Here is a 27,851-nt window from a genome sequence, read left to right as displayed (position 1 = left end):
GCGCGCTCCAAGATGGCCGCGGCCAGTGCGGCCGGACCGGTGGCGAATGTGTTCCCGTTCCGCGATGCCCGCGCCGCGCCAGACCCAGTGCTGGAGGCCGGCCCGGAGGCACACGGGCCACTGCCAGTGCCACTGGTGCTGGACAACGGGTCGTTCCAGGCCCGCGCCGGCTGGGCATGCCCCGGGCCGGACCCGGGCCCCGAGCCGCGCCTGCAGTTCCGCGCTGTGTGCGCCCGCGGGCGTGGCGGGGCTCGGGGCGGAGCGGGCCCGCAGGTGGGCAACGCGCTTGGCAGCCTGGAGCCGCTGCGCTGGATGCTGCGCTCGCCCTTCGACCGCAACGTACCGGTCAACCTGGAGCTGCAGGAGCTGCTGCTTGACTACAGCTTCCAGCACCTGGGTGTCTCCTCACAGGTGAAGCGAGGGGGAGGTGGGTTGGGCTGGAGGGGAGGGGGGAGGTCTTGTGCCCGCGCATTTCGCTGAGAGGTCGTAGTCACTAGGGTAACTCTAGCTCTCATTGTCATTTAGCCATTCCTTTCGTCTGTCGAGCAAATCTTAAGCGCCCAACGTGTTTAAGCCCTATGCTGGTCTCTTGGGAAATAGCAGTGGACTAAACAACGGTCCTCTTCTCTTGCAGCATACCTTCGGGCATAGGTGCTCATTCGTTGATAAACTCATTCATTGAGCACCTACCTGCTCTGTGTCAGGCACTTTTCCAGGCGTTTGGAATACATCCATGAATGTAACACAAAATTACTTACGCTATGGAGCTAGAATGGAAAGACATTCTAGTATGAAAAGGCAGCCAATAAACAATAGAATTAAGTAGTAGATTCTGTGGCATGATAGGAGGAGGGGGGGCGGTTCACGTCTTTTCGGATGGGCAGGGTAGGACTCAGGGAGAAGGGGATGTTCAAGCAAGGATTGAAGGAGGTGATTGAGGGAGCAAGCCATGGGAGTATCTGAGGGAATAGTATTCCAAACAGAGGGAACAGCCAGTGAAAGGCCCTGAGGGAGAAGTGTGCCCTAATCCTAAGTGAGAGCAGCTAGAGTGAGAGGAGAGTAGTAAGTGGAGAGGAAGTCACAAGTGATGAGGGGCAAATCACACACCTTATAGGCTTTTACTCGGAGTGTAACGAGGAGCCATTGCAGGGTGCTGAGCGGAGGAGGGACATGACTTATGCTCCAGAAGGCCCGCTGTAGCTGCTGTATGAAGAATGGACTGGCATGGGTCATAGGGTAGAATCAGGAGACCAGTTAGGAGACCATTGCAGTCACAAGTGAGTGATGATGGTGACTAAGGTGAAGGTCAGGGGAGGGGGATGTGGCAAGAAGCAGTTTGATTCTGGAGGTATTTTGAAGATCGAGCCAATATGATTTGCTGACAGTCTGGTTGGGGCTTCACTTAATAACTTTCGATTGACCATACTTTCATATTCTCCAAAAACAACCTCCAGTAGAGATGAGATGAGCGTTTTACAGTTGCTTCTGGCCAGGTGTTTGAAGACCGAAAGCAAATTCAGTCTTTACAGTAGACCTTTGGTTTCTTTTATTCTTTAGGAAGAGTATTCTTTTATTAGCGGTCTGTTCTCTCTTTTCTTTCAAAGTAGGGCTGTGTCGATCACCCCATAGTTTTGACGGAAGCTGTGTGCAACCCGCTGTATTCTCGACAAATGATGTCCGAGCTCCTTTTCGAGTGCTATGGGATTCCTAAGGTTGCCTATGGAATAGACAGCCTCTTCAGCTTCTACCACAATAAGCCAAAGAACTTGATTTCCAGCGGGCTCATCATTTCATCTGGTTACCAGTGTACCCATATTTTACCCATCTTAGATGGGAGGTGAGTAGCACTTAGGGCACTGGAGAAGCATTCAGGAAACATTTGTTGGGTGCCCACCTTAAAGGTGGGGTGGAAAGAACAAGTATTGGACTGGGAACTAGCCTCTGGCCTTGGCTCTGACATGCTTCACTATGTGACTTCAGGTAAGTCACTTCACCTTCCATCCTTTGTGACCTGGAGGGAGCTGTTGTAGATGGTCTTCGAAGTCCAACTCCATAATTGTAGAATTTTACTATTTTGATTATGGCAAGATAATCACCTGCAAGTAGCAGTTGCCCATAAAAAAACGTTTTGAAGAAATTATTTGAATAATTTAAATGGCCTTTCTGTTCTGGAGTCACTTTTTTATTGAGGGGTTATTTTTTTTAGGGGGGGAGGTTCTGGGTTTTCAGGTCAGTCACGACCCCGGGGTTGTAGGACCAAGCCCCACATCAGGTTTCACACTGAGTGTGGGGTCTGCTTAAGATTCTTTGTCTCTCTCTCCCCCCCGCAGCTCTCCTCCACTCATGCTGTCTCTAAAATTTAAAAAAAAAGAGAAAAAGGTTATTTTTTAATTTAAAGCTCTTTAATCACAGTTGGTTAGTACTTTTCAGGTACAGTGCCTGGCACATAATATAGATACTTATTAAATATTTCCAAGTTGGATAAAAGGTGAGGGTAGTTTCTCTCATTAAAAAAAAATATATGTATTTATTTATTTATTTTGAGGTGGAGAGAGGGGCAGAGAGAGAGGGAGAGACAAATCCAAAGCAGACTCCATGCTATCAGTGCAGAGCCTGATGTGGGGCTCGAACCCATGAACTGTGAGATCGTGCCCTAAGCTGAAGTCAGACCTTGACCGACTAAACCACCTAGGTGCCCCAGTTTCTGTCATTTTTAGACCAGTTTTCATTTTATAGTTGGGCTTTCATTGTTGAAGAAGAGACTAGGCCAGCATCGTGCTCTCGGGAGAAGGTTTCTTATTGCATACAGAGGGGAAGTAGGGAGCAGAGCGCTGGCTTTGGAGTTAAATGCCTGGGTTTGTGGCCCTGCTGAGGATGAGGTTATTTACCCTCTCCACTTAGCCTCTTCTTAACACGTAAAATTGGGCAAAACTAATTTTTCAGGGTTACTCTGAGGATGAAGTGAGATAAATGTAGATGATGGCACTTCGGGAACTGTAAAAGAGTCTGAGTATTTAAGTCAAAATAAATGTTGAATTTATTGAGACCTATAGTGGTAATTTCTCTTGAAGTTTCTACAAACATTTATGAAGATAGAAGTATTTATTTTAAATTTTTTTTTTCAACGTTTATTTATTTTTGGGACAGAGAGAGACAGAGCATGAACGGGGGAGGGGCAGAGAGAGAGGGAGACACAGAATCAGAAACAGGCTCCAGGCTCTGAGCCATCAGCCCAGAGCCCGACGCGGGGCTCGAACTCACGCACCGCGAGATCGTGACCTGGCTGAAGTCGGACGCTTAACCGACTGCGCCACCCAGGCGCCCCTAGAAGTATTTATTTTACACGTTACCAAACACTCCTTATATTTGGAATTTTTTTATTTTATGTAAACAGAATGTACAGAAAAGTATTGAGAGAAAAGTGTTTTACCTGAAAGTTAAGACACGATCACATTGGAGCCTGTCCTGTTCTATGCTGGCATCTGCTGGTGAAGCGTGATATAGCAAAAACTTTGCAATTGCGGCAAGATCCTAGTGTCCTGCTACCCTTTCTCACATTAAGAAAGAGGCTATTCTGATTTCTCTTCCCCTTCACAAGATGTGGAAGGGACCTGGTCCTTTCAGGAGGTTACAGTAAGCCAGTATGTGCGTGGTTACTTAATGTGTATGCATCAGCAGAAGTGGAGTGGCCAGGGGAGGGTTCTCAAACTCTAGCCTATGCTAGACTTACCTGGAGAGCTTGTTAAATAAAATGCATACTCCCAGCCCTACCCCAAAGCAAATGAGTCCCGGGAATCAGCGCGTTTAACATTTCCCCCAGCTAATTCTACCAGGACCACGATTTGAGAAATGCATGACGAGCCACATAAGGGTCTGACTTCAGAGTACGTATTCTTCCCGTTGAACCTTGTTTCCTTGTGACACCCTTGCCAGAAGTTAGATGCCACGTGTCTGGGTGTGGACTAGGAATTCCTGCACTGAGTCAGAGGCTGAATCGAGGGAACTTCAGAGTCCCTTCATCTCTAAAGTTTTCTTTTCCCCCGGCTGCTCTGTCTCTTCCTCGTTCATCTGCGTTGTCACCCTCCCCCCGAACCCCCCACGAAGTGTTCCCTGTCCTTTCTCCTATGTTGCCACAAATTTCAGTGCTCTTTTCCATTCCTTGCTTGTAGGTTAGATGCTAAAAACTGCAAACGCATCAATCTGGGAGGAAGCCAAGCAGCTGGCTACCTCCAGCGTCTCCTGCAGCTGAAATACCCTGGGCATCTGGCAGCCATCACTCTCAGCCGCATGGAGGAGATCCTGCACGAGCACAGCTATGTTGCTGAAGATTATGTGGCAGGTAATGGAGACGGCCTCTGTTTGTGGCATTTATTTATTTATAATTTTTTCAAAGAGTTTTTAAAAACTGTTGATTATTTTTGACAGAGAATGTGTGAGCAAGCATGAGTTGGGGAGGGGCAAAGAGAGAGGGGGAGAGAATCCCAAGCAGGCTCCACGCTGTTGTCACAGAGCCAGGTGCAGGGCTCGGACCTCGTGAACCGCGAGATCATGACCTGGTGAAATCAAGAGTCAGATGCTTAACCCACCGAGCCACCCAGGCGTCCCTGCTTGAGGCTTTTAGATATTGTCTGTGTTCAGGGTGTTCCTTAAATTGTTTCCAGGATGACTCTCTTGCTCACTTTTTACTCTCATTAGTATCCCCTTTTCCTTTTGGTATTTACTTGAACTATTCAATAAACTGCTAACTTACATCTGTAGGTTTTTGGTTTTTTTTTTTTTTCAAAATGGTTTTGGCTATTTTAGTTCCTTTGCCTTCCCATATCAGCATTAGGATTATGGGGGTGCCTGGGTGGCTCAGTCAGTTGAGTGTCTGACTCTTGATCCCAGAGTTGTGAGTTTCAAGCCCCAAGTTGGGCTCCCGTGGAGCCTACTTAAAAAAAAAAAAAAAAAGTTAGGATTAGCTTCTTCATGTCTACCAAAATGTTCTGTTGGGATTTTGATTGAAAGTATATGAAATCTATAGATCAGGTGGGATATGAAACAACAGCATTTTTAATATAAACCCAAACATAATATTAAGTCAAGATGTAACATTAAATGTAGATTGGGGAGAAGTGACATTTTGTACGATGCTGGATCTTCTACTCCATGAACATAGTAGGTCTTTCCATTGACCTCGGCCTTCATTGATTTCTTTCATCAGCATTTTGTAGTTTTTGACATACAGATCCTATACATGTTCGGTTAGATCTGTGTCTAAGTTTTTGCTTTTTTATTTCACTTTCCGGCGGCTCATTGTTCGTGTATAGAAGTGCAGTTAATTTTTATGTGTTGACCTTGTTAAATTTATTTATTTTTAGTTTTTTGTAGATTCCTTGGGAATTTCCACATAGACATGTCACCTGTGAATAGGAACAGTTTTGTCTCTTCCTTTGCAAACTGTTTGCCTTTCTTTCTCTTTTTCTTATTTTACTGGCTGGACTTCCAGCACAGTGTTGAATAGGAGTGGTGATAGTGGGCATCCTTTTCTTGTTCCCAGTTCCTATTTTTGGCATGGTGGGGGGACATAGTCTTTCACTATTAAGTATATGATGTTGGCTTGAAGTGTTTTACAGATGTCCTTTATCAAGCTGAGGAAATTGCCTTCTGTTCCTAGTTTTAGTGAGCATTTTTATCATGAGTGAATTTTGAATGTTTTCTTTTTCTGCACCAGTTGATATGATCCTATGGTGTTTCTGCTCTGGACTATTCATATGGGAGATTATAATGATTGCTTTTTGGATATTGAACTAGCATTGATTTGGGGGCGGTAGATGCCACTTGTTCATGTATATTTGTCTTTTTATACGTTGCTGGATTTGATTTGGTAATATTTTGTGGGGTTTTATGTCTGTATTCATGAGGGATGTTGATCTGTAGTTTTCTTTTTTCTTGCTTTTTTTTTTTTAATGTTTATTTTTGAGAGACAGTGCGAGTCGGGGAGGGGGAGAGGGAGAGGGAGACACAGATTCAGAAGCAGGCTCCAGGCTCTGAGCTGTCAGCCCAGAGCCCGATGCGGGGCTTGAACTCACAAACTGTGAGATCATGACCTGAGCTGAAGTTGGATGCTTAACTGACTGAGCCACGCAGGTGCCCCTAAAAAAAAATTTTTTTTTTTTTTAATTTTTTTTTTTTCAACGTTTATTTATTTTTGGGACAGAGAGAGACAGAGCATAAACGGGGGAGGGGCAGAGAGAGAGGGAGACACAGAATCGGAAACAGTCTCCAGGCTCTGAGCCATCAGCCCAGAGCCCGACGCGGGGCTCGAACTCACGGACCGCGAGATCGTGACCTGGCTGAAGTCGGACGCTTAACCGACTGCGCCACCCAGGCGCCCCTAAAAAAAAATTTTTTTTTAATGTTTATTCTTGAGAGAGAGAGAGAGATAGAGCTCAAGTGGGGGAGGGGCAGAGAGAGAGGGAGACGCAGAATCCCAAACAGGCTCCAGGCTCTGAGCTGTCAGCACAGAGCCCGATGAGGGGCTCGAACTCAGGAACCATGAGATCATGACGTGAGCTAAAGTCAGATGTTTAACAGACTGAGCCACACAGGTGCCCCCAAGATCATTCTTCTTGTAATATAAGCATTTAATGCTGCAAAATTTCCCTTTCAGCGTTGCTTTGTCTACATTCTACAGATTTTGTTATATTTTCATTTTCACTGAGTTCAGGTATTTTCTTTCTTTTTTTTAATTTGAGAGAGAAAGGACAACTAGGGGAGAGGGGCAGAAGGAGAGAGAGAGAGAGGGAGAGAGACAGAGAGAGAGAATCTTCAGCAGGCTCCACGCTCAGTACTCGGCCCAGTGCACGGCTCGATCCCATGATGCTGGGATCTTGACCTGAGCCACGGTGAAGAGTCAGATGCTCAACTGACTGAGCCACCCAAGCACCCAGAGTTCAGATATTTTCTTATTCCCCTCAAGACTTCTTTTTATGAACCATAGATTATTTGGAAATGTATTGTTTTATTGGGAGTACATCAAAATAAAAAGCTTCTGCACAGAGAAGAAAACAATCAACAAAACTAAAAAGCCACCCACTGAATGGGAGAAGATATTTGCAAATGACATATCTGAAAAAGGGTTAGCATCCAAATTATATAAAGAACTGATACAAGGCAACACCCAAAGCACAAATAATCCAATTTAAAAATGGGCAGAATTTTCTTAAGTATTTAATGAAGATGAATTTTTTTTTTAAGTTTATTTATTTTGAGAGAAAGAGAGTGCAAGATGGGAGAGAGGCAGAGAGAGAGGGAGAGAGAATCCCAAGCAGGCTCCACACTGTCAGCATGGAGCCCAACGCAGGGCTCAATCCCACAAACATAAGATGATAACCTGAGCTGAGATCAAGAGTCGGACGCTGAACCAACCGAGCCACCCAAGCGCCACGGAAGTTGAATGTGTTCTATAATGTTAATTCGAATGAATATAACTTAAAATAATTGTTTCTCAGGGTTCCTGGGTGGCTCATTTGGTTAAACGTCTGACTCTTGATCTCGGCTCAGGTCATGATTTCCTGGTCGTGGGATCCAGTCACATGTGGAGTGGCTCAGCATGGAGCCTACTTAAGATTCTCTCTCTCCTTCTCCCTCTGCCCCTTCCCCCATTCACATGACTCTCTAAAATAAAAAAAAATAAAATAAAATAGTTGCTTTTCATGTTTAAGTCTATTTTACAAAGTGAGTAATGTCTTACGTTATCCACACAGGATTCTTTAGAAGCGATTTCAGTTTGTTCATTTCTGTTAAAATGAAAAGATTTATATAATTTTTGTTTGATTTTATATATTTGAATGAGAAGGGTGATTTGTGTAAGGTTTTTAAAATGAAGAAGAGGGCAGAAGACATGAACAGACCTTTCTCCACAAGAAGACATCCAGAGGGCCAACTGACACGTGAAAAGATGCTCAACATCACTCATCCTCGGGGAAATGCAAATCAAAACCACAGAGAGATATCACCTCGTACCTGTCAGAATGGCCAACATCAACAACACGAGAACAAGTGTTGGTGAGGATGTGGAGAAAAAGGAAGCCTCTTACACTGTTGGTGGGAATGCAAACTGGTGCAGCCACTGTGGTAAAGAGTATGGAGGTTCCTCAGAAAGCTAAAAATAGAACTACCCTACGATCCAGCAGTTACACTACTAGGTATTTACCCCAAAAATAGAAAAACACTAATTCAAAGGGATACATACACCCCTGTGTTTATAGCAGCATTATTTAACAATAGCCAAATTTATGGAAGCAGCCCAAATGTCCACTGATAGATGAATGGATAAAGAAGATGTGGCATACATAGAAACTTTTAGCCATAAAAGTGAATGAAATCTTGTCATTTGCAACGACATGGTTGGAGCTAGAGAGTAGAATGCTGAGTGAAATAAGTCAATCAGGGAAAGACAGATATTGTGTGATTTTAGTCATATGTGGAAATTAAGAAAGCAAATGAGCAAAGGGAAAAAAGAGAGGAGGGCAAACTGAGACACAGTCTCTTAACTATAGAGAACAAATTGATTGTTTCCAGAGGGGAGGGAGTGGAGGATGGATGAAATAGGTGATGGTGTGAAGGCGTGCACTTGGGCTGAGCACCGGGTGATGTATGGATGTGCTGAATCACTATATCGGACGCCTGAAACCAGTGTGACACTGTACATTAACTCTGGTAGAATTAGAATAAAAACAATCTTCAGGTTTTAGGGGTTAAGTCCAATTTGATATTTTAAAAAATAGTTGATGTGGAAAGCAGAAAGTAAAAAAAAAAACAAAAAACAAATGTGTTGTTATATATCCAAGTATTTGGAGATATTCCTGTTATATTTTTGCGATTTATTTCTGGCTTAGTTTCATTATGGTCGAATGTCAGGGAAGCTCGTGAAGGTTTGTTTCATGGCCCAGGCACGGTCTCTTTGGGGAATGTCCCATTCGTGCTTGGAAAGAACATGGACCCTGCTGTTGGGCGGAGTGTTCTGTGACGTCGCTTGGGCACACTAGTTCGTGGTGCTGCTCGGCTCTTCGGTGTCCCTGTTCCTTTTCCATCCACTAGCTCTGTTGAGTATTAAGAGTTTCGAAGTCTCAAGGGATGATTTGTAGATTTTTTATTTCTCCTTTCATTTCTGTCAGTTTATGCTTTCAAGTATCTAAAGCACTTTGGTTAGGTACATATTTAGGTTTCTTACGTCATCTTGACAAATTTACCTTTTATCATTATACAGTATCTTTTTTTATGCCTTGCAATTTTCTTGGCTTTGAAGTCTACTTGGACATTAATGTAGCCACTCCAACTTTCTTTTGATGCGTGCTTGCATGGAATGGTCTTCCCATCGTTTAGTCTACTTATACCATTATACCCAAAGTGAGTTCAGTAGCTGTCTTTTTAAAATCTGTTATGTCAGTCTCTATCTTTTAATTAGTATGTTAAGACCTTTTTTTTTTTTTTTTTTAATTTTTTGAGAGAGCCTGTGTGCTCACCCACACTTGGGGGAGGGACATAGAAGGGGGGAGGGAATCCCAAGCAGGCTCCACACTGAGTGTGGACGCAGAACTTGATCTCATGACCTGAGATGGGGGCCCGAGCCCAAGTCAAGAGTCAGACACTTTTACTGACTAAGCCACCCAGGCACCCCAAGATCATTTAAAATTAATTCTATGTTGAATTTAGTTGTACCATTTTATTACTTGTTTTCTGGTGTTCCTTCTCTTTGTTCCCGTTTCTTTCTCCTGCCCTCTTTTGGGTTAGAGTATTTAAAACTTTTTTTGGTACTGGCATTTTGGTTTATCCGTTGTGTTTTTACTGTATCGTTCTGTGTAGTTTTTTAATGGTTGCCCTGGGATTACAGTAGACAGACTTTTCATGGTGTTCTTAGAATCTGTGTTTTGCGACTTCAGGTGGAATGTGGAAATGTTAGCACCCCAGAGGCCCCTTTAGCCTTCCTCTTTTATGTTGGGTTGTCCTATGTATCACATCTACACACAAGGGAAACCCAGCGGACCTGTGATGGTTTTTTACTTGGAATTGTCAAACATACTTTAAAGAACTCAGGAGGAGGTTAGCCTATCATGTTGAACCAGATTTTCGTCCTTTCTATTGCTCTTCCTTCATTCCCAATGTTCTGAATTTCCTTCTGGTGTCATTTCTGTCTGGCGAACTTTATTCGACAGTTCTTTTTTTTTTTTTTTTTTTTATGTTTATTTATTTTTGAGACAGACACAGAGTGTGAGTGCGGGACGGGGAGTGTCAGAGAGAGAGGGAGACACAGGACCCCAACCAGGCTCCAGGCTCTGAGCTGTCAGCACAGAGCCCGACATGGGGCTCGAACTCACCAACTGCAAGATCATGACCTGAGCCAAAGTCCGCCACTTAAGTCCGACTTAAGTCCACAAAGTCCGACTGAGCCACCCAGGCCCCCCCTTTACTCGACAGTTCTTTGAGAAGGATCGGTGGGCCTTATGTTCAGGTGTTACAGCTGCACTTTGTTGACTGGGTGGATTCAGAAATTGGGTGGATTGTGCCTTCTCCGTCTTCCCCGGATCCAGAACCCTGGTATCGCCTTTCTGATTTCTCTGCTAATACTGTTTCCATTTCATAACTTCAAAATGATTTCTCCGAAGAACTGCAGAAATGGCGGTGCCCTGATTACTACGAGAACAACGTCCACAAGATGCAGCTCCCGTTTTCCAGCAAGCTCCTGGGCAGCACTCTGAGCTCCGAGGAGAAGCAGGAACGGCGGCAGCAGCAGCTGCGGCGCCTGCAGGAGCTCAATGCCCGCCGGCGGGAGGAGAAGCTACAGCTGGACCAGGAGCGGCTGGACAGACTGCTCTGCGTGCAGGTGCTGGCGGGTCCCGCGAGGGGCTCCGGTGTAGGCTCAGCATGGGGGGCCTGTACCCGGTACACAGCAGCAGGTGTCTCTGGACTTGGCCTCACTCATTTACTTTGGCCTTATAATCGCCTTTGTTTCATAACTTCTTTTTAAAGTTTATTTATTTTTTGGAGAGAGAGAGCGCACGTGAATGTGCAGGCGGGTTGGGGAGGGACAGAGAGAAAGGGAGACTGAGAATCCCAGGCGGGCTCCACGCCATCAGCACGGGGCCCAATGCGGGGCTTGAACTCATGAACCCGCAACATCATGACCTGAAACCAGGAGTCGGATGCTTAACTGACTGGGCCAAGCAGGCATCCTGTTTTACAACTTTTTGATCGAAACGTAGCACACATACTACAAAGTGCACAAGTCTTTTTTTTTTTTTTTTTTTTAAATTTTTTTTTTTTTTCAATGTTTATTTATTTTTGGGACAGAGAGAGACAGAGCATGAACGGGGGAGGGGCAGAGTGAGAGGGAGACACAGAATCGGAAACAGGCTCCAGACTCCGAGCCATCAGCCCGGAGCCTGACGCGGGGCTCGAACTCACGGACCGCGAGATCGTGACCTGGCTGAAGTCGGACGCTTAACCGACTGCGCCACCCAGGCGCCCCTAAAGTGCACAAGTCTTAAGCGTGTGTATATAGCTCGATGGATTTTCACAACGTGGAACACACCACGTGTCTGCCACCCAGAGCACCTCCAGCATGTCCCCTCTTAGCCAGTTACCTTCCCACCCCGCTCAAAAGGTAACATTTCTGACCTCTGTCACCATAGATTAGTTTTTCCGAATCAGGTGGTGCTGAGGCCCTGACGCGATGCAGCCTGGAGACAGCTGGGGAGGAGGGTGGGGTGTGGAGCTCCGGTGGGAGGTGAGATTTTGTGGAGGCGCAGGCTCCGAGTGTTCTGGGAGCCCCCTCCTGCTGTAGTTTCTCTCTGTTCGGCTTCTAAGCTACTTCTCTCTCCTTCCTGTTTGCGAGCGCACTGACGTCTTTGAAGTGAATTGTGACCGCTCTGGTTTCAGGAACTTCTAGAGGATGGCCAGATGGATCAGTTTCACAAGGCTCTGATAGAGCTGAACATGGACTCCCCAGAAGAGCTGCAGTCCTACATACAGAAGCTCAGCTCGGCCGTCGAGCAGGCTAAGCAGAAAATCCTTCAAGCAGAAGTCACCCTCGAGGTGGATGTGGTGGACAGCAAGCCAGAGGTACCAAGGGCCTTGGGAGGAGGTCCCGTAGGGTCAGTTAGAGAGGACAGCCCTTCCTGGGGACGGGAGGAGTGTCTTGAGGAGGCTGGCATAAAGAGGTGTGACCAGACTTGGGAAAGCGATGTGGGTGGGGAGTGCCGTCTGTGGGGACACGCGTGCCGACTGAAGTTCTGACCTGAGAGATTTCACCCTGTGGACCTCTGGCCCCCTGGGCGGGAGAACTCTGCATGTAGGGTAGGAAGAGCCTTCGCGGACCGGTCGTGTGGTGCCCTCTTGAACCTGAACCTTCTCCTCCGAGGGTTATTTGCAGTCCCTTCCACTTTTTTCTGATGTTTACTTAAGTATATTGTGGTTGATACTTCACTTACTTCCTTTCTGTCTTGACGCCCCCTACTGTCGGAGATCGTGCTTTGTAATAGTTGATGGGTTTTTTACAGCAACTGGTAGACGTGCGGGTTGGTTAAGATCAGCCTTTTATTACTAAAACTGAATAAGCCATTTGATCTCTGTCTTACCCTTTTTGTGTCCCTGCCAGTGGACTCTTAGCGTTGAGGTGGCCTAAGGTCAGGTGGCAGGGCTGAGATGGGGCCCTGGGTGCTGCACAGTAGCACCGAAATCAGTAGCTGGTTGCCTGTCTTTAGAACTGGAGGAGAGTAGGGGCGCCTGGGTGGCTCAGTCGGTTAAGCGTCCAACTTTGGCTCAGGGCGTGATCTCGCGGTTTGTGAGTTCGAGCCCCACGTCGGGCTCTGTGCTGCCAGCTCACAGCCTGGAGCCTGCTTCAGATTCTATGTTTCCCTCTCTCTCTGCCCCTCTCCCACTCACACTCTGTTTCTCTCTCCTTCAAAAATAAATAAACGTTAAAAAAAATTTTTTTAAAGAAAAAAAAAACTGGAGGAGAGTGTTAATAAGTGTGTGCATTGTTCCTGAATCTGTCAGCTGTAGAGTTCTAAAACAAAGGACTTGTTCATTGCCTTGTGGCACTTCTGGACCAGGATTAACCAGGCTAGCTTGGTGGGTTTTGTTTTAGTTTTAATATTTATTTATTTTTGAGAGAGAACGAGAAAGGGAGAGAGAGAGAACAAGCAGGGGAGGGGCAGAGAGAGAGGGAGACATAGAATCCAAAGCAGGCTCCAGGCTCCGAGGGTCAGCACAGAGGCCAACACGGGGCCTGAACTCATGAACTGTGAGATCATGACCTGAGCCGAAGTCAGGCTTAACTGACTGAGCCACTTGGGTGCCCTGGTGGTTTTTGTTTTTAAATCGACTTTCTTTAAATTCTAAAACCTATACTTGTAGAAATGGAAAAATCCAGTTTGGTGCAGGGTGGTGCGGTTACTTGCCAGTGACTTGGGAGCTGTCTTTGGCTCAGCGGGGAGCCTGTTCTTGAGATTCCAGCTCTCAGCTGGAGGCTCACTCACACACTTGCTGCGCTCAGCCTCCAGCTCCAGCTCTCCCACAGCTGAGACTCCCGGAGGCCAGCAGCTGGCCAGGGCATGTGTATCAGATAGAGCAGACCCCACGTCAACCTTCGTAGACATGGTTCCCTGGATGGCTGAGGTCCTACTCTGGCATGGCGTCCCAGGTCAGCCTCACAGCACCCAATGGGGCCTTCCTAGATCCCCTCTCCGAGAGTTTTCCGGTTGTGCTTCAGATCTCAGCTATTTACTGGGATCCAGACCCGTGTTGCCTTTGTTGTTTATTCACCCATATTCAGTTTTTGTCATGCCTGACAGGACATCAGCATCTTTATACCACAGATGTATTGCTGAGCCACTGGCAGGTGGGCAAGGGATTTCAAATTTAAAATGAAAAGCCTGGGTGGTTCAGTCCGTTAAGCATCTGACTTCAGCTCAGGTCATGATCTCACGGTTTGTGAGTTTGTGAGTTTGAGCCCCATGTTGGGCTCTGTGCTAACAGCCGGGAGCCTGGAGCCTGCTTTGGATTCTGTGTCTCTCTTTCTGTCCGCCCCTCCCCTGCTCGTGCTGTCTGTCAAAAATAAAAAACACACATTAAAAAAAAAAAATTATAAGATGAAAAGCCCAAGTGACTGTAAAATGTGATTCCTGAGCAGTTGGAGACCTAGTTTTTCCTTCTGTTTGTTGATTTTTCTGCATTTGTTACATGCTGTGATTCAGCCCCTCTTTCATGCATTTAGCAGGTATTAATTAAGTCCCTACTTTGTTCTGTGCTCTGGGGATATGCATTCTCGTTCTCTCTGGGCTTGGGGAGATTTTGAGATGTTGGACTTTAGTTTCTCTGTATACAACAAATTTGATGAGTTGATCTGTACCCAAAGCTATGAGGGTCAGTCAGCATTTATTGAAGGTGATTGTTAGTGATTAGGGTCGATTACGTAACTTTCGTGGGATATATGTCCCATGTGACCGCATCACTGGCTGGCTGGTTCTCAAAAAGTATTTGTAGTGTTTTCCGACCATGTAATTCTTTTAGAATGGAGAGAATGGATTTATGTGGAATCAGAGCTCATATTGAAATGCCATCCAAGCAGTAATGCTGTATTGGATTAATTCAGCAAAATTTTTAACTTACAGTGTTTTCTAAAATCCATTTGTCCCCACAGACCAGTCCATTCCAGCCCTTGCTGTTCTGCAGATATTCTGATGAGGGTGTTGTAAAGGAGTAGGCTTTGTCAGCATTCCTGATGAAGTATTTGAAGTAGAGGATGTTGGCTTTCCGTCAGGAGGGGGAGCACAGTTCTAGAGCACATCGCTTGTTGGAGAGCACAATGAGCTTAATATAGAAGGTTCTCTTGCCTGATTAGCCAAGATGAGAGCTGGCCCCTGCTTGTTCCTATGCCACGCAATCAAGACTGTTCCAGGGAACATGCTGCATCTTCTGTGATGTGCTTTGCAAACTGTCGTTCAGTTCAGTTCCAAAAGAATGCCTATTTGTGTTCCTGAACGCCACACAATACGTGTGGAGACCCTGGCAAACCCTAGAGGGAGAGAAGCCAGCCACAGTGGAGAAATCTGTTCTCTGTTGGAGGCCCGTCGTCCGCTCTGAAATTACTAGCTTTGTTTCTCCGTGAATCGTGTGAATTTGGATAAGTAAAATATCTTCGTATCGTTTTGTTTTTTTAATTATTTATCTTTGAGAGAGCACAAGCGAGGGAGGGGCAGACAGAGGATCTGAAGCGGGCTCTGTGCTCCCGGCTGACAGCAGCGAGCCTGATGTGGGGCTCAAACCCACGGAACGTGAGATCATGGCCTGAGCTGAAGTCGGATGCTCAACCAGCTGAGCCACCCAGGTGCCCCTCTTTTTATCATTTTTAGTGAAGCTTAGAAGTTATCTTTAAGGTAGCATGCTTTTGAATGTAGCTAGGTGAAGGTGGATGATGATATCTTTGCTGTAGCTGGAGAAGCCTTTTGAAACTCGAACATTTTATAATCCTCTGTTCCAGGAAAATTTGAGGGTATCTCCCAGGGGCTGACCGCTCAGTGGTAGGCATGGTATGCCAGGGACTAGTGATGCAGATGCACGGTTCTTGCATTCTTTGGTACCTAAAAAAATAGGGCTATCGAATCACACTTAGTTGACTGTAATAAAGCTTATCTGGTGTGCTGGCAGATGGTGTGGGAATTTAGGTGAAGTTTTTTTTTGTTTTGTTTTTTAAATATTTATTTATTTATTTTGAGAGAGAGAGAGAGAGAGAGAGAGAGAGAGAGAGAGAGAGAGAGAGAGAGAGAATGAGAATCCCAGGCAGGCAGCATGCTGTCAGCACAGAGCCCAGTGTGGAGCTTGATCTCATGAACGGTGAGATCATGACCTGAGCAGAAATCAAGACTCCGACACTTAACCAACTGAGCCATCCAGGTGCCCCTGATGAAGTTTTAAGAAAGTCTTGGGATATTTGAGCTGGGGCCTGGAAGATGATAGGATTTCAGTAGGTAGCAGATGAGGAGGGAAGGACATTATAGACGGAGACAGTTCGATGCCAGGAAGCACGCGTGCAAGGGAGCCCGGTAGGTTTGGTGTGTGGTGTGGGTGATGAAGCAGGGAAGTGGGGGCGGGGGGCAGCCTACAGAGGTCCTTATCAGTCAGCCTGGGTATTATCCTTCCGACAGAGCCTTCGGAGGATGTCTGGCAAGGAACTAATACAAAGAGACTTGATGTTAGGAAGATAACTGCTGGCAGTTAGGATGATAGGTTTGGAGAGAGGTGAGGCTGGAGGCGGGAAGCAGGGTAGAAATGTGTGTGGTAATCCGGGAGAAAGCTCATGGGGGGTGGGAGAGTAGCCATGGGCATGGCGGGTGCAGGAGACACTTCAAGGGTAGCGTCCGGGTGCCTGGGGGGCTCAGTCGGTTAAGCGTCCGATTCTTGATTTCGGCTCAGGTCATGATCTCATGGGTTCATGAGATCGAGCCCCATGTCAGGCTCTGTGCTGCCAGCATGGAGCCTGCTTGAGATTCCCTCTCCCTGTTTTTCTGCCCCTCCCCGCTCACGCACGCACGTGCGTTCTCTCTCTCTCTCTCAAAATAAATAAACCTAAAAAGGTAGCATCCAGGGATCTTGGTGCCATGTAGGGGCAGTGGTGACAGGAGTGGCAGTTGCTGATAATAGAACGTGTGACGTGTGCCAGACCATGAGCACTTCTGCCGGTGCGGTCTTGATGAATCTTCGCGGTTGGGTAAGTACTATCGTATTTCCACTTGACAGATGAGGCAGCTGGGGCGCAGGGGTGAAGGAGTCTGCCCGAGGCTGCGCAGCCGGAGGTAGTGCCGCCCATCTTCAGACCCAAGCAGTCCGGTAGCAGGTTCACTCTGGTCACACAGAGGCCATCCTGAAAGGCGGTGGGTGGAGGCAGCCTTGGGGTTGAGCACCTTGTCTTTAAAGTCTCAGTGGGACTTCAGGTGGAACTTGCCAGGATCCAGCCACGGAAGGACCTGGAATTGCATGGGGAGCGAGAGAAGAAGGATGCCCGGGTCCACTGCTTAGGGGCCCTGGGGTGGAGGAAAAGCTGGGGGAAGAGACTGAGGAAGAGCAGTTAGAAGAGAGCAGCGGGGGGGGGGGGGGGGGGACGGGAGACATGTCAGGCGGCGGGGTGGTAGGCTCCACCTGGGAGGGCGCAGGAGTGTGAAAGGGCCGGGGAAGAGGTGAAGGGGTGGGATGGAGGTAGGTGGGCAGTGGGCTTTCTGAAGCGCAGGAGGCCATCTGCCGAGGACCGCGAGTGGTGGCCAGAGGGGCCGAGGAGAAGTGCTGGGAGAGGCTGAAGACCCTGCCCCGGGGGACGCACAGGGAAGCTCAAGAGGACGACAGGCCTGCCCGTGGCGGCCTGCGGCTTTCTCACTCCTGCCCACCAGGAGCGCGTTTCCCTCACCTGCCGTCGTGTGGAAAACCACTCCACACTTAGCAGCGTGAAATGATGACCATTGTGTCGTGCTTCCAAGTTTGACGGGTCGGGGGTCCAGAGAGAGCGTAGCAGGGATCTCTGCTCCGTGACGCCCACCTGGGGCCTCCGCTGCGAAGGCTTGGATAGCTGGGGACTGGGACCCCAGAGGGTTTTTCACGTCACTGGCACCTGGGCTAGGGATGTGCTGTGTCAGCGGGAGGGTGGACCTGAGCACCTATACGTGGCCTGAACGTGTGCCTTGGGCTTTTCAGCATGGCAGCTGGCTTCCAGGAGGGAGCTCCCCAAGGGAGAGCGGCCAGAGTGCGAATGTTTCAAGAGGTCAAGGGGAAGGAGGCTGTGTGGCCTTTTATGACATCACATTGGAATGCACGTGACACCGCTTCCACCATACTGTGTTGGTTGGAGCCTCACGGGTCCCTAATAAGATTCAAGGGGAGGAAATAGAACCCACCTCTTCATGGGGAGTGTCGAAGTCCCATTAAGGAAGAGCATGTGGGATGGAAAATACTGTGAGCGTCTTCGAGAAGTACAGTCTACCCCGGAGCAGAAGTGGAAAGAGCACCGGGTGGTGACCTTTAGGCTTCGAGCGTGGCCGCTGGAGCAGCAGAGCGGATAGAGTAGGGGTGGGGGTGGCAGTTGTGATCGGGCTCCAGGTGGGTGGAGGGAGGTGTGCGTGCACAGGGGAGCTCGTCACTGGGAGGTCAGAGAGGTCAGAGGAGTGGAGGTTGGGATGGAGAAGAGGACGACGGAGGTGTGGGGAGTAGAGCGGGAGGTAGGTGAGAGCTCCCTGGAGCTCATTCACTCGTTATTTGGGGGCCGGGGTCCACAGGTTTTGCCTGTAGTTCTTTTAAATACACAGGTGCCATCTGTGTGTCTCCAGCCTGGAATAACAGTTTTCTAAGGGGCCAAAGTGAGTGCCTGGCTAAAAGAGAAGGACGAACTAACTGTTCTCTTCTCGGCCCACCGCCGCCCTAGGGTCGTGCCCTGCTTACAGAGGAGGACGAGGCCTCAGACTGCGCCGCTGTGACCTTAAGTAAATCTTTGCCATTCAGAGCGGGATCCATGTGATCTCAAAGCCTCATCTCTTTTCTGCAACAGGCCACTGCTCCTGGTGGCTCATCATCCACAAGCCACCCAGTGAGAGGGAATTTTCACGATCTGTATCTGACCCTCTCTTGGGACCCCTGAGCTTAGTGCCGAGCCGGAACAGGCACAGGTGCTCCCGGGGTTGGGGCTCCTTTCTAGAAGATGAGAGTCTTGCAGATTCGAGACTGCAGACCTGCGGGGGGAGCGTTCCTTCACACACGCTCTGCGGCCCCCGCTGGGGCAGAGAAGCCTGTCTGTCATTCACTCCGCTGGCCTTGCTGCCGCATGTAAAATCTTGGGTTCTCATTCATTCACCATGACCTCAGGTAGATGTTTTCCGTACTCCTTGAGCCTGGCTGTCCTGTCACACTCAGATTCATGATGTATGGAATTTCAGCTGGAGGCAGAGCGAGGACTTTGGAGTGAGCCATCTGTCTTAGGCCAAGTTTCCCCCACTTCCTAGTGTCATGTGATCCTGGGCAAGTCATTTCACCTGCTGAGCCCGTTTCCCCACCTGGGAAGGGTAGTCGTCGTCTCTTCAGGGGGATCGTGCAAGGAGCAGGTTCCCTGCTCCCGGATTGGATGCAGTATTCGGATGGCTCTTGCCTCCTTCACTGAGGGTGAGGGGCTTAGATTCTTGCCTCCCAGCCCACCCTCTTTCCTCCTTAAATCACCTATTTCCAAACCAGTCCCTCTCTTCCTGTTCTCTAATCTCAAGGGAAGAAGTGTCCTCGTCCTTTCCAAGGTTTACCCTCCCCTTAAATATGGTAGAATCATCTATATTGAATAGAACTTAGGATTCATTGTACCTCGTTCTAGAAGCTATGTATGCACGTGACTGTTCTGGTATGTGTTTGCTGGATGAGTGTTGAAGAGCGTTGTTTAAGAGTGAACTTGGATGCTAGTGTACGTTTGAGTATATGTGGCCGTGTTCTAGAGAAGTATGTGTAAGGGTTGTGAGTTATGTTGCTAGTTTACATACGTTGGGGTATGTCCAAGGGTAAGGACAGGTTCACAGGACACTTACTCAACGCAGGGACCTCCCCTCAGGCATGCCAGGCGGGCAGTATTGAGTCAGCTTGCACCCTCCCAAGACACCTTGTGAGACAGTCCTTTCTATAGCAGCTGTCACTGTTAGAACCCTTTTTCGAGGAAGGCGACACAGCATTTTTTCCTGTAACTTCTCCCCCTTGAGTCCAGAGGTAAAACTCCTCTGCCTTTCACATGGCAGAACCACAGATGGCTAGAGATGTCATCTAGAACCGCACTACCGCTGCCCAGATTCCTTGTCCGGGTCCAAGTTACGGTGGGCCCTGAACCTTCTGTTGGGAGCGGTGCCAGCGTGCGTAGGCTCCACCCAGGTTCCCTGTGGCTGAAGAGGAAAGCCTGTTGTGTGGGGCGCCACAGTTCCGAAGCTGTCACCTCGGGGGCTCTTAGTCACGTCTCCAGCCCAGTGGACTGGCTGTTAAGGGACTGGCTGTTAAGCCCATTAGTGTTGGCAGTTGTATTTATTAAGCAGATAAGAGATTTATTTAATTTTGCTGGTGTCTGGGCCACTTTGTGGGACGCCAGCTCTTGCACCCTGGCCCCCCGAACTGTGCGTGTGGTGTGTGCCTGCCCTCCCCTGGGTCCCGTTTGAGCAGCCCCACCGCAGGGCTTCAGAGAGAAGGTGGGGTCGGGGACAGGAGCAAAGCCTGTTCCTGGCTTTTTAGGGTTTTAATCCTTGTGTTCACTTGTCTTCCTCTTTTTTTTTTTTTTTTTTTTTTAACAGTCTAGAAAATTTTCATCGTTTTTATATCAACTTTTAGGACATGGAGCGAAACACCAATTCTTGTCCGTGACGGTGAACTGGTAGAGTGAAGGCCTGAAGTTACAGGTGCTGTTTCGTCCTGTTTGTTCTGTCCTTAGACCCCTGACCTGGAGCAGCTCGAGCCGACTCTGGAAGACGTGGAAAGCATCAATGATTTTGAACCCTTGTTTTCGGAGGAAACCCCTGAGGTGGAGAAGCCAGTCGCCACTGTCCAGGTTGGGCTCCGATAACCTGCACCATGTTTCTGCTTTGAAACTGTTGACATAAATGACCAGTCTGGTCTAGTCTGCTTGTTTAGGAATGTTTAAAAAAAAAAAAATTCCTGTTGTATTTTCTAGGAAGGCGGGAGGTGGGGGTACTAATGCTTATAGCTTCTGCAGGCAAAACTTTTCCTGCTGGTTAATGGGGTTCCCGCACTAAGATCTGTGAACCTGTGGGAAACAGTCTGCTTGGCAGAAACATTTAGGCAAGTAATTGAGAAGTTTAGACTTAAAGACTAGCTTTAGTGGTTTCATTTATTTTATTTTTGTTTTAAAGTCTATTTATTTTGAGAGAGAGAGAGAGAGCGAGCATGAGTAGGGGAGGGGCAGAGAGAGGGGCGGAGAGAGAGAGAGAGAGAGAGAGAGAGAGGAGAGAGAGAAAGAGAGAGAGAAAGAGAGAAAGAGAGAGAGAAAGAATCCCCAGCAGGCCCCACGCTGTTAGCACAGAGCCTGACACAGGACTCGAACTCACGAACCTCGAGATCATGACCTGAGCCGAAACCAAGGGTCAGACGCTTAACCACTTAACGACTGAGTCATCCAGGTCCCCTATGGTTTCATATACATTTAAGCCAGTGTCATTGTGCTTAATCCTCATTTGGGCCCACGTTTCTGTCATTGCAATGGCAACCAGACAGACAGATCCGGGTCTGAGGCTCACCTGGGAGAAAACTTTCCACTGCTGCTCTTCTTGAGGTCTCTTTTCTTGCAACGCAGGGACCATTTCATGGTGCAAAGTTGTAGGTATTTGTGATTCAGAAGTGGAAGAAAGGTAGAAAATGGAATTAGTGTATCAGGAGAGCTGGGGAGAGGTTGTTCTGGAACGAACAAAGGACAGAAGCTATGTTGGAATAAGAAGTGCGGTTTGAGGGAACTGGCAACTGGAATGTTTGTCACTGTGGCCTAAAAATATCTTCTAAACCTTGGGTTTTTAAAGCCCGTGTTTAACTTGGCAGCCTATCATCAGCTGTTTGTTGGGACAGAAAGAATTCGGGCTCCAGAAATTATCTTCCAGCCGTCTCTCATCGGGGAAGAGCAGGCAGGGGTCGCAGAGACCCTTCAGTACATCCTGGACAGGTGAGGCTGGTCCTTCTTTGCCTTAGATTTACCAGAACCGTTTCCTTGGATTTTGCACTGAATGATAGATGAGATGGGTCGGGCATTTGAAAATGTGCCTCATGTCCTCCTTTTCATTGACTTGCTGTGCTCAGATGGTATTCTTTCTCTCTCCCCAGCCCCGGCACAGAGGAAGGACTCTGAAATTCTTTTCTGAACATGCAAATGCTCAGTTGGTTTGAGGAGCTTTAAGAAATTCTTTTATGTTTCAGCAGCAATAACATATGTGCGTTGGTTTTCGTATAAACCTTGACGTTATTGAAGATGAGCGATTTTTAAGTGCCCTAAATATGTGCAGAGCCTATAAAAGTTTTTTCCTCCTTGCAGACATTGTATTTAAGAGTTTGCAGTTCTGTAAAATGCTCCTCCCCATCCCATTTCTACAGGTGTTTTCCTGCAGTGTGAGTTTTCATAGTTCAAGCTGGACAAGCCGAGAGCATGATTTGTAGTACTCTGGCCACCCTTGGTTGAAACAGGGTGAAAACTGTCACCTGGCAAGGAAGGAAACTATTGCAGCCACTTTGTTGGAGTGGCTTTAAGCTTTGTCGTAACGAGAAAGTGCTCGAACATGTATAAGATGAAGCTATTATATATATATATATTTTTTTTTTTAAATAAGCACATAGGTAGAAAGATGGGCTTTTTGGGGTGATGGAACTGTTCTGTATCTTGTGATAGTTACTAGGATGTATAGATTTATCAGACCTCGTCAAAACGGTTGTAAATCAGTCCTCCATAAAGTCACTTTTTAAAAAACGTGTCAAGGCACAAAACTTCTAATCCTGCTAAGGAAATGAATTCTATAAAGTCGTAAGTGAAAAATGCCAGGTGTTTTTTTGTTTCTTTAAACACTTTCTGTGCAGATGTTTTCTTTTTTGTGCCAAGGGTTTATATTTCTACGTCTGCATTCTCCCCTAAGCTTCAAGTTGGTAGGAGTATACCGGAAGGAACTGTCTCTCTCCTAGGTACTCCAAGGACGTTCAGGACATGCTGGTTCAGAACGTTTTCCTCACCGGTGGGAACATGATGTACCCTGGGATGAAAGGTAGAATTGAGAAGGAGCTGTTGGAGATGAGGCCCTTTCAGTCTTCTTTTAAGGTACTGGTTGTTTATGTAACCGGCTGTTTCGTAAATAGCATTAGTGTTTTCTGATAGCAGAAGTAATAAACAGTAGTTTAGAGGAGGAAAATTACTTTCTAATTCCATCATCCACATATATCCACTGTTAACATTTTTGTGGCTTTCCTTCTGGTCTTTGATATACGTTGAATTGTTAAAACAGAATGGGAATCATGTTTTTAATATTTCTCTCTTTTTTTTTTTAACTGAAAAAAGACATACAATCTAATAAAATTCAGAGAATACAGTCAGTACCCACTAAGAATAGTCATTCTCTTCACCCATCCCTTATTCTACAGGCAAAGCTTCTCTTTCACAGATTCTCTATACTTGAGGGTAACCTGTCTTGTAACCTACGTTTCTTTAACCCACCATGAGCGTTTCCTGACGTCATTCTTCCAAAGTACTATTTTTAAAAATTTTTATTCTATGGTGTGGATGTCCCATAACGTATCTAGTGAATCTCTGATCGTTGAGAAACATGGTCCCCATCGAGGACCAGGCACCTTGCAGATGCCGACATGTCCTAGACACGGCCCTTAGCTGCAAGGAACTTGCTACCAGAGGGACAGAAGCTGACTAAATAGGCCATGATAGCCCAGAACATGATGGACGTTCAGGCATGGGCACCTGTCAGTCTTGGAGGTCAGGAAATGCTCCATGGAAATGAGTTCTTCCTAGGATGAGGAGGTGTTCTCCTTATAGACACTGGAGAGGGGTGGGATGGAGGGAGCATTGCAGACCGCGATCAGCATGAGCAAAGGCTCAGGGGCCCGAGGCCGGCTGAGGGCGTAAGCTGCAGCTGAGCGTGGCTGGAGCATTGGGCTGCTAAAGAGGAGTGGAGAGGGGTGTGGTGGAGAGCCATGCAGAGCCCATGCGTCCTGCTGAGAGGTGGCCTTGGTCCCCTGTGCTGCATGATGTGTTACACAGTCACGGCGTGGGTTTTGGGCTTTGGTCCCTACTCCATCATCTCCATTACTGAATTTTGCCACGCCTTTGTTTTCTCCCTGGTACAAAGAGGTAATCCTACCTCCTGTTAGCAGGATTCAGTGTGCTGGTGCAGGTCAAGTGCTCAGCATAGGGCCTGCACAAAACGAACACTCAGACCTTAACTGTTGTAGGGGGCAGCGGGGTAGGGGAGGGCTCCCTGGGATCATTCCAGGTTCCATGATTGGCTAGGGCTCACAGGAATCCACATATAATCATACTCCTGGCTATGACTGGAAAGGAAACAAAGCAAAATCAGTAAGGAGAAAAGGTGCACGGGGGGAAGTGCAGGGGAACGAACGCAGGTGCAAGCTCCCAGAGTCCTCACCCGGTGAAGTCGCACAGGGCACATTGAATTCTCCCCAGCAACGAGCTGTGACAACTTACGTGGAATGTCACCAACCAGTGAAGTTCGTGAGAGACTCAGTGTTCAAGGTTTTCACCGGGGGCTGATCGTGTAGGCACCCCCGCCGGGCACGTACCCAAATTCCAGACTCACAGAAGGAAGCAGGTGTTCAGCATAAAGCACATTGAGACATCGGGAGCACTGAGCTGCTTTCCCGAGTCTCCTGAAATCCAGGTCCCCGGGTGCCAGCCAGGGGCGGCCTCGTAAGCAGTCAGGCCTGTGGGTCAACTTTCCTGCATAGCTGTTGTTACTGTTAGGCCACATGGGACCGAGAAGGAGTCTAAGCATGGGAATTGTTTCCTTCGGTTTGAATTTAGGAAGATACTTTTGACTGATGTGGAAAATGGGAGAATCAGGAGAAATATTGGAAGCAGGGAAACAGTTAGGCAGCAACTCCTGGGCTTTACGGTGGAGTCCTCACTCCTCACCACAGTCTGCAGTGTCTCCTGTGATCTGACCTTGAATCACTCTCCCTGCCACCCTCTACTTTGTTCCCCAGTAAGCCATGTTTTCTTGCTTCAGGGCATTTGCACTTGCTCAGTCCCTTTGCCTAGAACACTGTTTCCATCTCAGTCCAGTGTCCCACGGCTGGCTTACATGTCACTTCCTCCAGAAGCCTTCCCTGTCCTTAACTGTACTCCTTACTAGGCCCGCCTGCATTAGGGAAGAACGGACTGTCCTGTGAACTGTCGTGTGCCGGGCCTTGGCTCGGTGTCATTGGTAGCTGTGCAGGAAACATGCAGCAGGCATCAGGAGAGAGCAGGGGGACGTTGATGTGGCAGAGGTGAGGGGAGTGAGCTGAGTAACAGGCCAGATTTGGGGAGAGAAGGGTGGGACCCAAGACAACCCCCAGGTTCTGAGTTGGGAGCTGATGGGATACAGATGACCTCCGCTGGACTGGGGAATGGGAGAGGGAGAGCAGGCCAGAGGGTGGATAAGGAGTTCCACTCCTGCGGCGGGTAGAGTGGAGTTTCCGGGGGAATGTCCAGGAAGCAGTGACTCCTAGCCAGCTGCCGAGTGCTCGAGAGAGCGGCAGGAGGGTGGACGCAGAGCCCCTAGCGTAACCGTGTCTTTAGAGGGCGCTGTTGGGAGGCTGGGTGATGTCCATGGTTAGGCTTACATGACACCAGCATTTAAGGGCCTCGGAAGGGTGGGGGTGCCCAGACCGTGGGGGTAATGGCGCAGAGGGTGGGTGTGGGTGTGCGCCAGTGGCCGTGACTTGTGATGACAGAACTGAGCACATGTCGTATTACTGGATTTTTAAGCTCTATATCTTAATCTTCGTGAAAGCCTTTCCTGTGAATTACTCTGTGAACATTCGTTGTAGGAATGCTGCCAGGGCTCCCTTCCAGCTGTCCGTCAGCTGGTTCAGTCTCCTGTGGCACAACCCCATCTTCCGTCTCTTCCTCCTGTCCTGCTCCTTTGCAGCTGCTGATGTAACAAGTGTGCGTCACGTCAGAACTACCCCTGATCTTCAAAATTTAGGTTATGTATTCAGCAGTGGCTCAAACATGAACCATTTAAGACCCTAAATGTGTGCTTTTGCATACTTTAAGTTTCTTTTGGTTCTTTCTCCTCCCTCCTCGTCCCTCCCCGTCCCTCCCTGTCCCTCCTCCTCCCTCCTCCTCCCTCTTCCCCCCTCTTCTTTTCCCTTCTCTTCCCTTCTCTTCCTTCCTCCTCCCTTCTTTCTCTCTCCTTCCTCCCACTTTCCTCCCTCCTCCTTTCTTCTTTTGAGAGAGAGAGAAAGAGTGTGTAAAAGGAGGGGAGGGGGAGAGTGAGGGAATCTTAATTAGGCTCCGTGTCCATCGCCAGGCCCGACCTCATGACCCTGAGATCATGACCTGAGCTGAAATCAAGAGTCGGACGCTTAACTGACAGAGCCATCCGGGCGCCCCAGTTTTTTCTTATTTAACAGCAAAACATTTTAAATCCAACTGTAGTCGTGTTTTAAAAGTTACATGAACTTTTAAACGTGTATGATTTTAACTAAAAAAAGAGAATGTCGATGGCTTATTTTGTGACCTATATATATATATTTTTTAACTTCTTAAATTACTGTTTTGCTGTGTCAGTAGGTACACGTTCGAAGCCTCTTTTGTATGGCTGTATCACATTCCATTGTTATATTCGTGTATCTGACTGCTTTTTCACTGGTAATAACAGAAGCCACCGGTTGTCACTACTCAGCCGGTGCCAGGAGTGTCCCCCTGCTAGCGCTCGTCTCTCAGTGAGTTTGTGGCCAGAGCGCAGGGTCCTTGTTACCCGCGTTTATTCACGGTCTCTTATCGCAAGTCCCTCCCACGGCAGCCCCGTCCGTCAGCCTCCTGACTTTGGTGTTTATGTGTTTCATCCGCCTCCATCTGTGCCCGCCGATTGCACGCCGTGTCGCCTGCCTGTTACTTCAGAAAGTTCTGAACCCACCATCCCAACCCCGGGCTCCTGGGTTGGGGGAGGGAGGGGAGAAGAAGGCGGGAAGTCAGGTAGAGACTCCGGGAAGCAGGAAGCCCGATTTGAGCTACAGAGGCTGTTCCCCACTCTGGTCGGGTCAGCCTCGTCGAGGGGCCCCCACGGGGCCGCTGACCTCAGCCTCGCTGTGACACTAGGCCGCGGAAAGAGCACTGGCCGCGTCCTGGAGAACGCGCCAGGTGCTGCTCTTCGGTCTCCGCTCCGAGGCTTGTCTGCCGCCGAGGCTAGAGCCGCCTCGCATCAGCCTCCGCTGCCCTCCGCTTGTGGACAGCTCCGGAGCAGGGGTGGGGCAGCTGGGCCCTCTCTGACCCAGCGCGGGCCTGGCGTTTGTAAAATAGTTGCCGACCGTGGATTGAGGTCGAGTCTGGTGTGCCCTGCGCTCCTGTGTGCTCTCTCGGAACATCCGCGGTGTCTCGGCTCGGCCGTGTTTGGAGGGTGGGGGCCGTCCCGCGCGTGTGTTTCCGGGGATGCCACGGAGGGGGCTGCAGCCGCGCCTGTGCAACCTCACTCCTCAAGCCCTCTGCTGAGTGCTGTTTGTGTTTCAGGTTCAGCTTGCCTCCAACCCGGTGCTGGACGCTTGGTACGGCGCTCGGGACTGGGCCTTGGATCACCTGGATGATGACGAGGTCTGGATCACCAGGAAGGAGTATGAAGAGAAGGGAGGAGAGTACCTCAAGGAGCACTGCGCGTCCAACATCTATGTCCCCATCCGCCTGCCCAAGCAGGCCTCACGCTTCTCAGACGCCCAGGCCCCCGGCAAAGGCTCGGGGGCCAGTGGAGGCGGCGCTGGCGAACAGGCGTAGCAGGGGCCCTCTGGGACCCGGGGCCGTGTCGGCCAGCATGACGGACGGTGGCTGTGCCAGCTGTTGTCCACTCTGAGCCCTCTGGTAGCACTGGGGTGCGAGCACTGGGGAGAGCAGTGAAGGGACACTGGGAGTTACTCTTGGAACTGCATTCACTTGGGGCTCCTGCAACGAAGAGACTTGATGTGACCTTCTGGTGTCTTCGCTGAACCACGGATGAGCTGTGGCATCGGCTTTCCGCAGCAGTAAATGAAGACCGGGTGGAAGACAGGGATGTACAAAATGTAAAAATTGTATTTCTTCATTTCAAAAACATCTTTTT

The 27,851-nt window shown here is 48.4% G+C and overlaps 1 protein-coding gene across 2 annotated transcripts; it reads left to right on the top strand.

Annotated features, from left to right (window-relative positions):
• Positions 1 to 4: 4 nt before the first annotated feature.
• On the top strand, positions 5 to 27,851 carry ACTR5 (actin related protein 5). Of its 2 annotated transcripts, none has more exons than XR_004343356.1 (9): positions 5 to 411; positions 1,608 to 1,837; positions 4,170 to 4,339; positions 10,650 to 10,867; positions 11,923 to 12,105; positions 20,471 to 20,587; positions 21,589 to 21,709; positions 22,714 to 22,846; positions 27,272 to 27,355. XR_004343356.1 is itself a non-coding variant. In XM_030309607.1 (9 exons), the coding sequence occupies exons 1-9, from the start codon at positions 13 to 15 to the stop codon at positions 27,527 to 27,529; spliced, it is 1,848 nt and encodes a 615-aa protein (XP_030165467.1). In that variant the 5' UTR covers positions 5 to 12; the 3' UTR covers positions 27,530 to 27,851. The 2 variants fall into 2 exon arrangements, 1 of the variants encoding a protein (XP_030165467.1); XM_030309607.1 differs by having other exon boundaries at positions 21,570 to 21,709; positions 27,272 to 27,851.

The sequence above is a fragment of the Lynx canadensis genome, chromosome A3 (genome assembly GCF_007474595.2).
Source record: "Lynx canadensis isolate LIC74 chromosome A3, mLynCan4.pri.v2, whole genome shotgun sequence".
Lineage (NCBI taxonomy): Eukaryota > Metazoa > Chordata > Mammalia > Carnivora > Felidae > Lynx > Lynx canadensis.
The sequence above is the reverse complement of the archived record's forward strand: the minus strand, read 5'-3'. Positions and strand labels throughout refer to the sequence as shown.

Bases quoted from the DNA above. Each gene is read 5' to 3' on its own strand.
- ACTR5 (XM_030309607.1), top strand. From the start codon at position 13: ATGGCCGCGGCCAGTGCGGCCGGACCGGTGGCGAATGTGTTCCCGTTC. The intron at 1,838-4,169 runs GTGAGTAGCACT...CCTTGCTTGTAG, and splicing joins TTACCCATCTTAGATGGGAG to GTTAGATGCTAAAAACTGCA. The intron at 12,106-20,470 runs GTACCAAGGGCC...TTCTGTCCTTAG, and splicing joins TGGTGGACAGCAAGCCAGAG to ACCCCTGACCTGGAGCAGCT.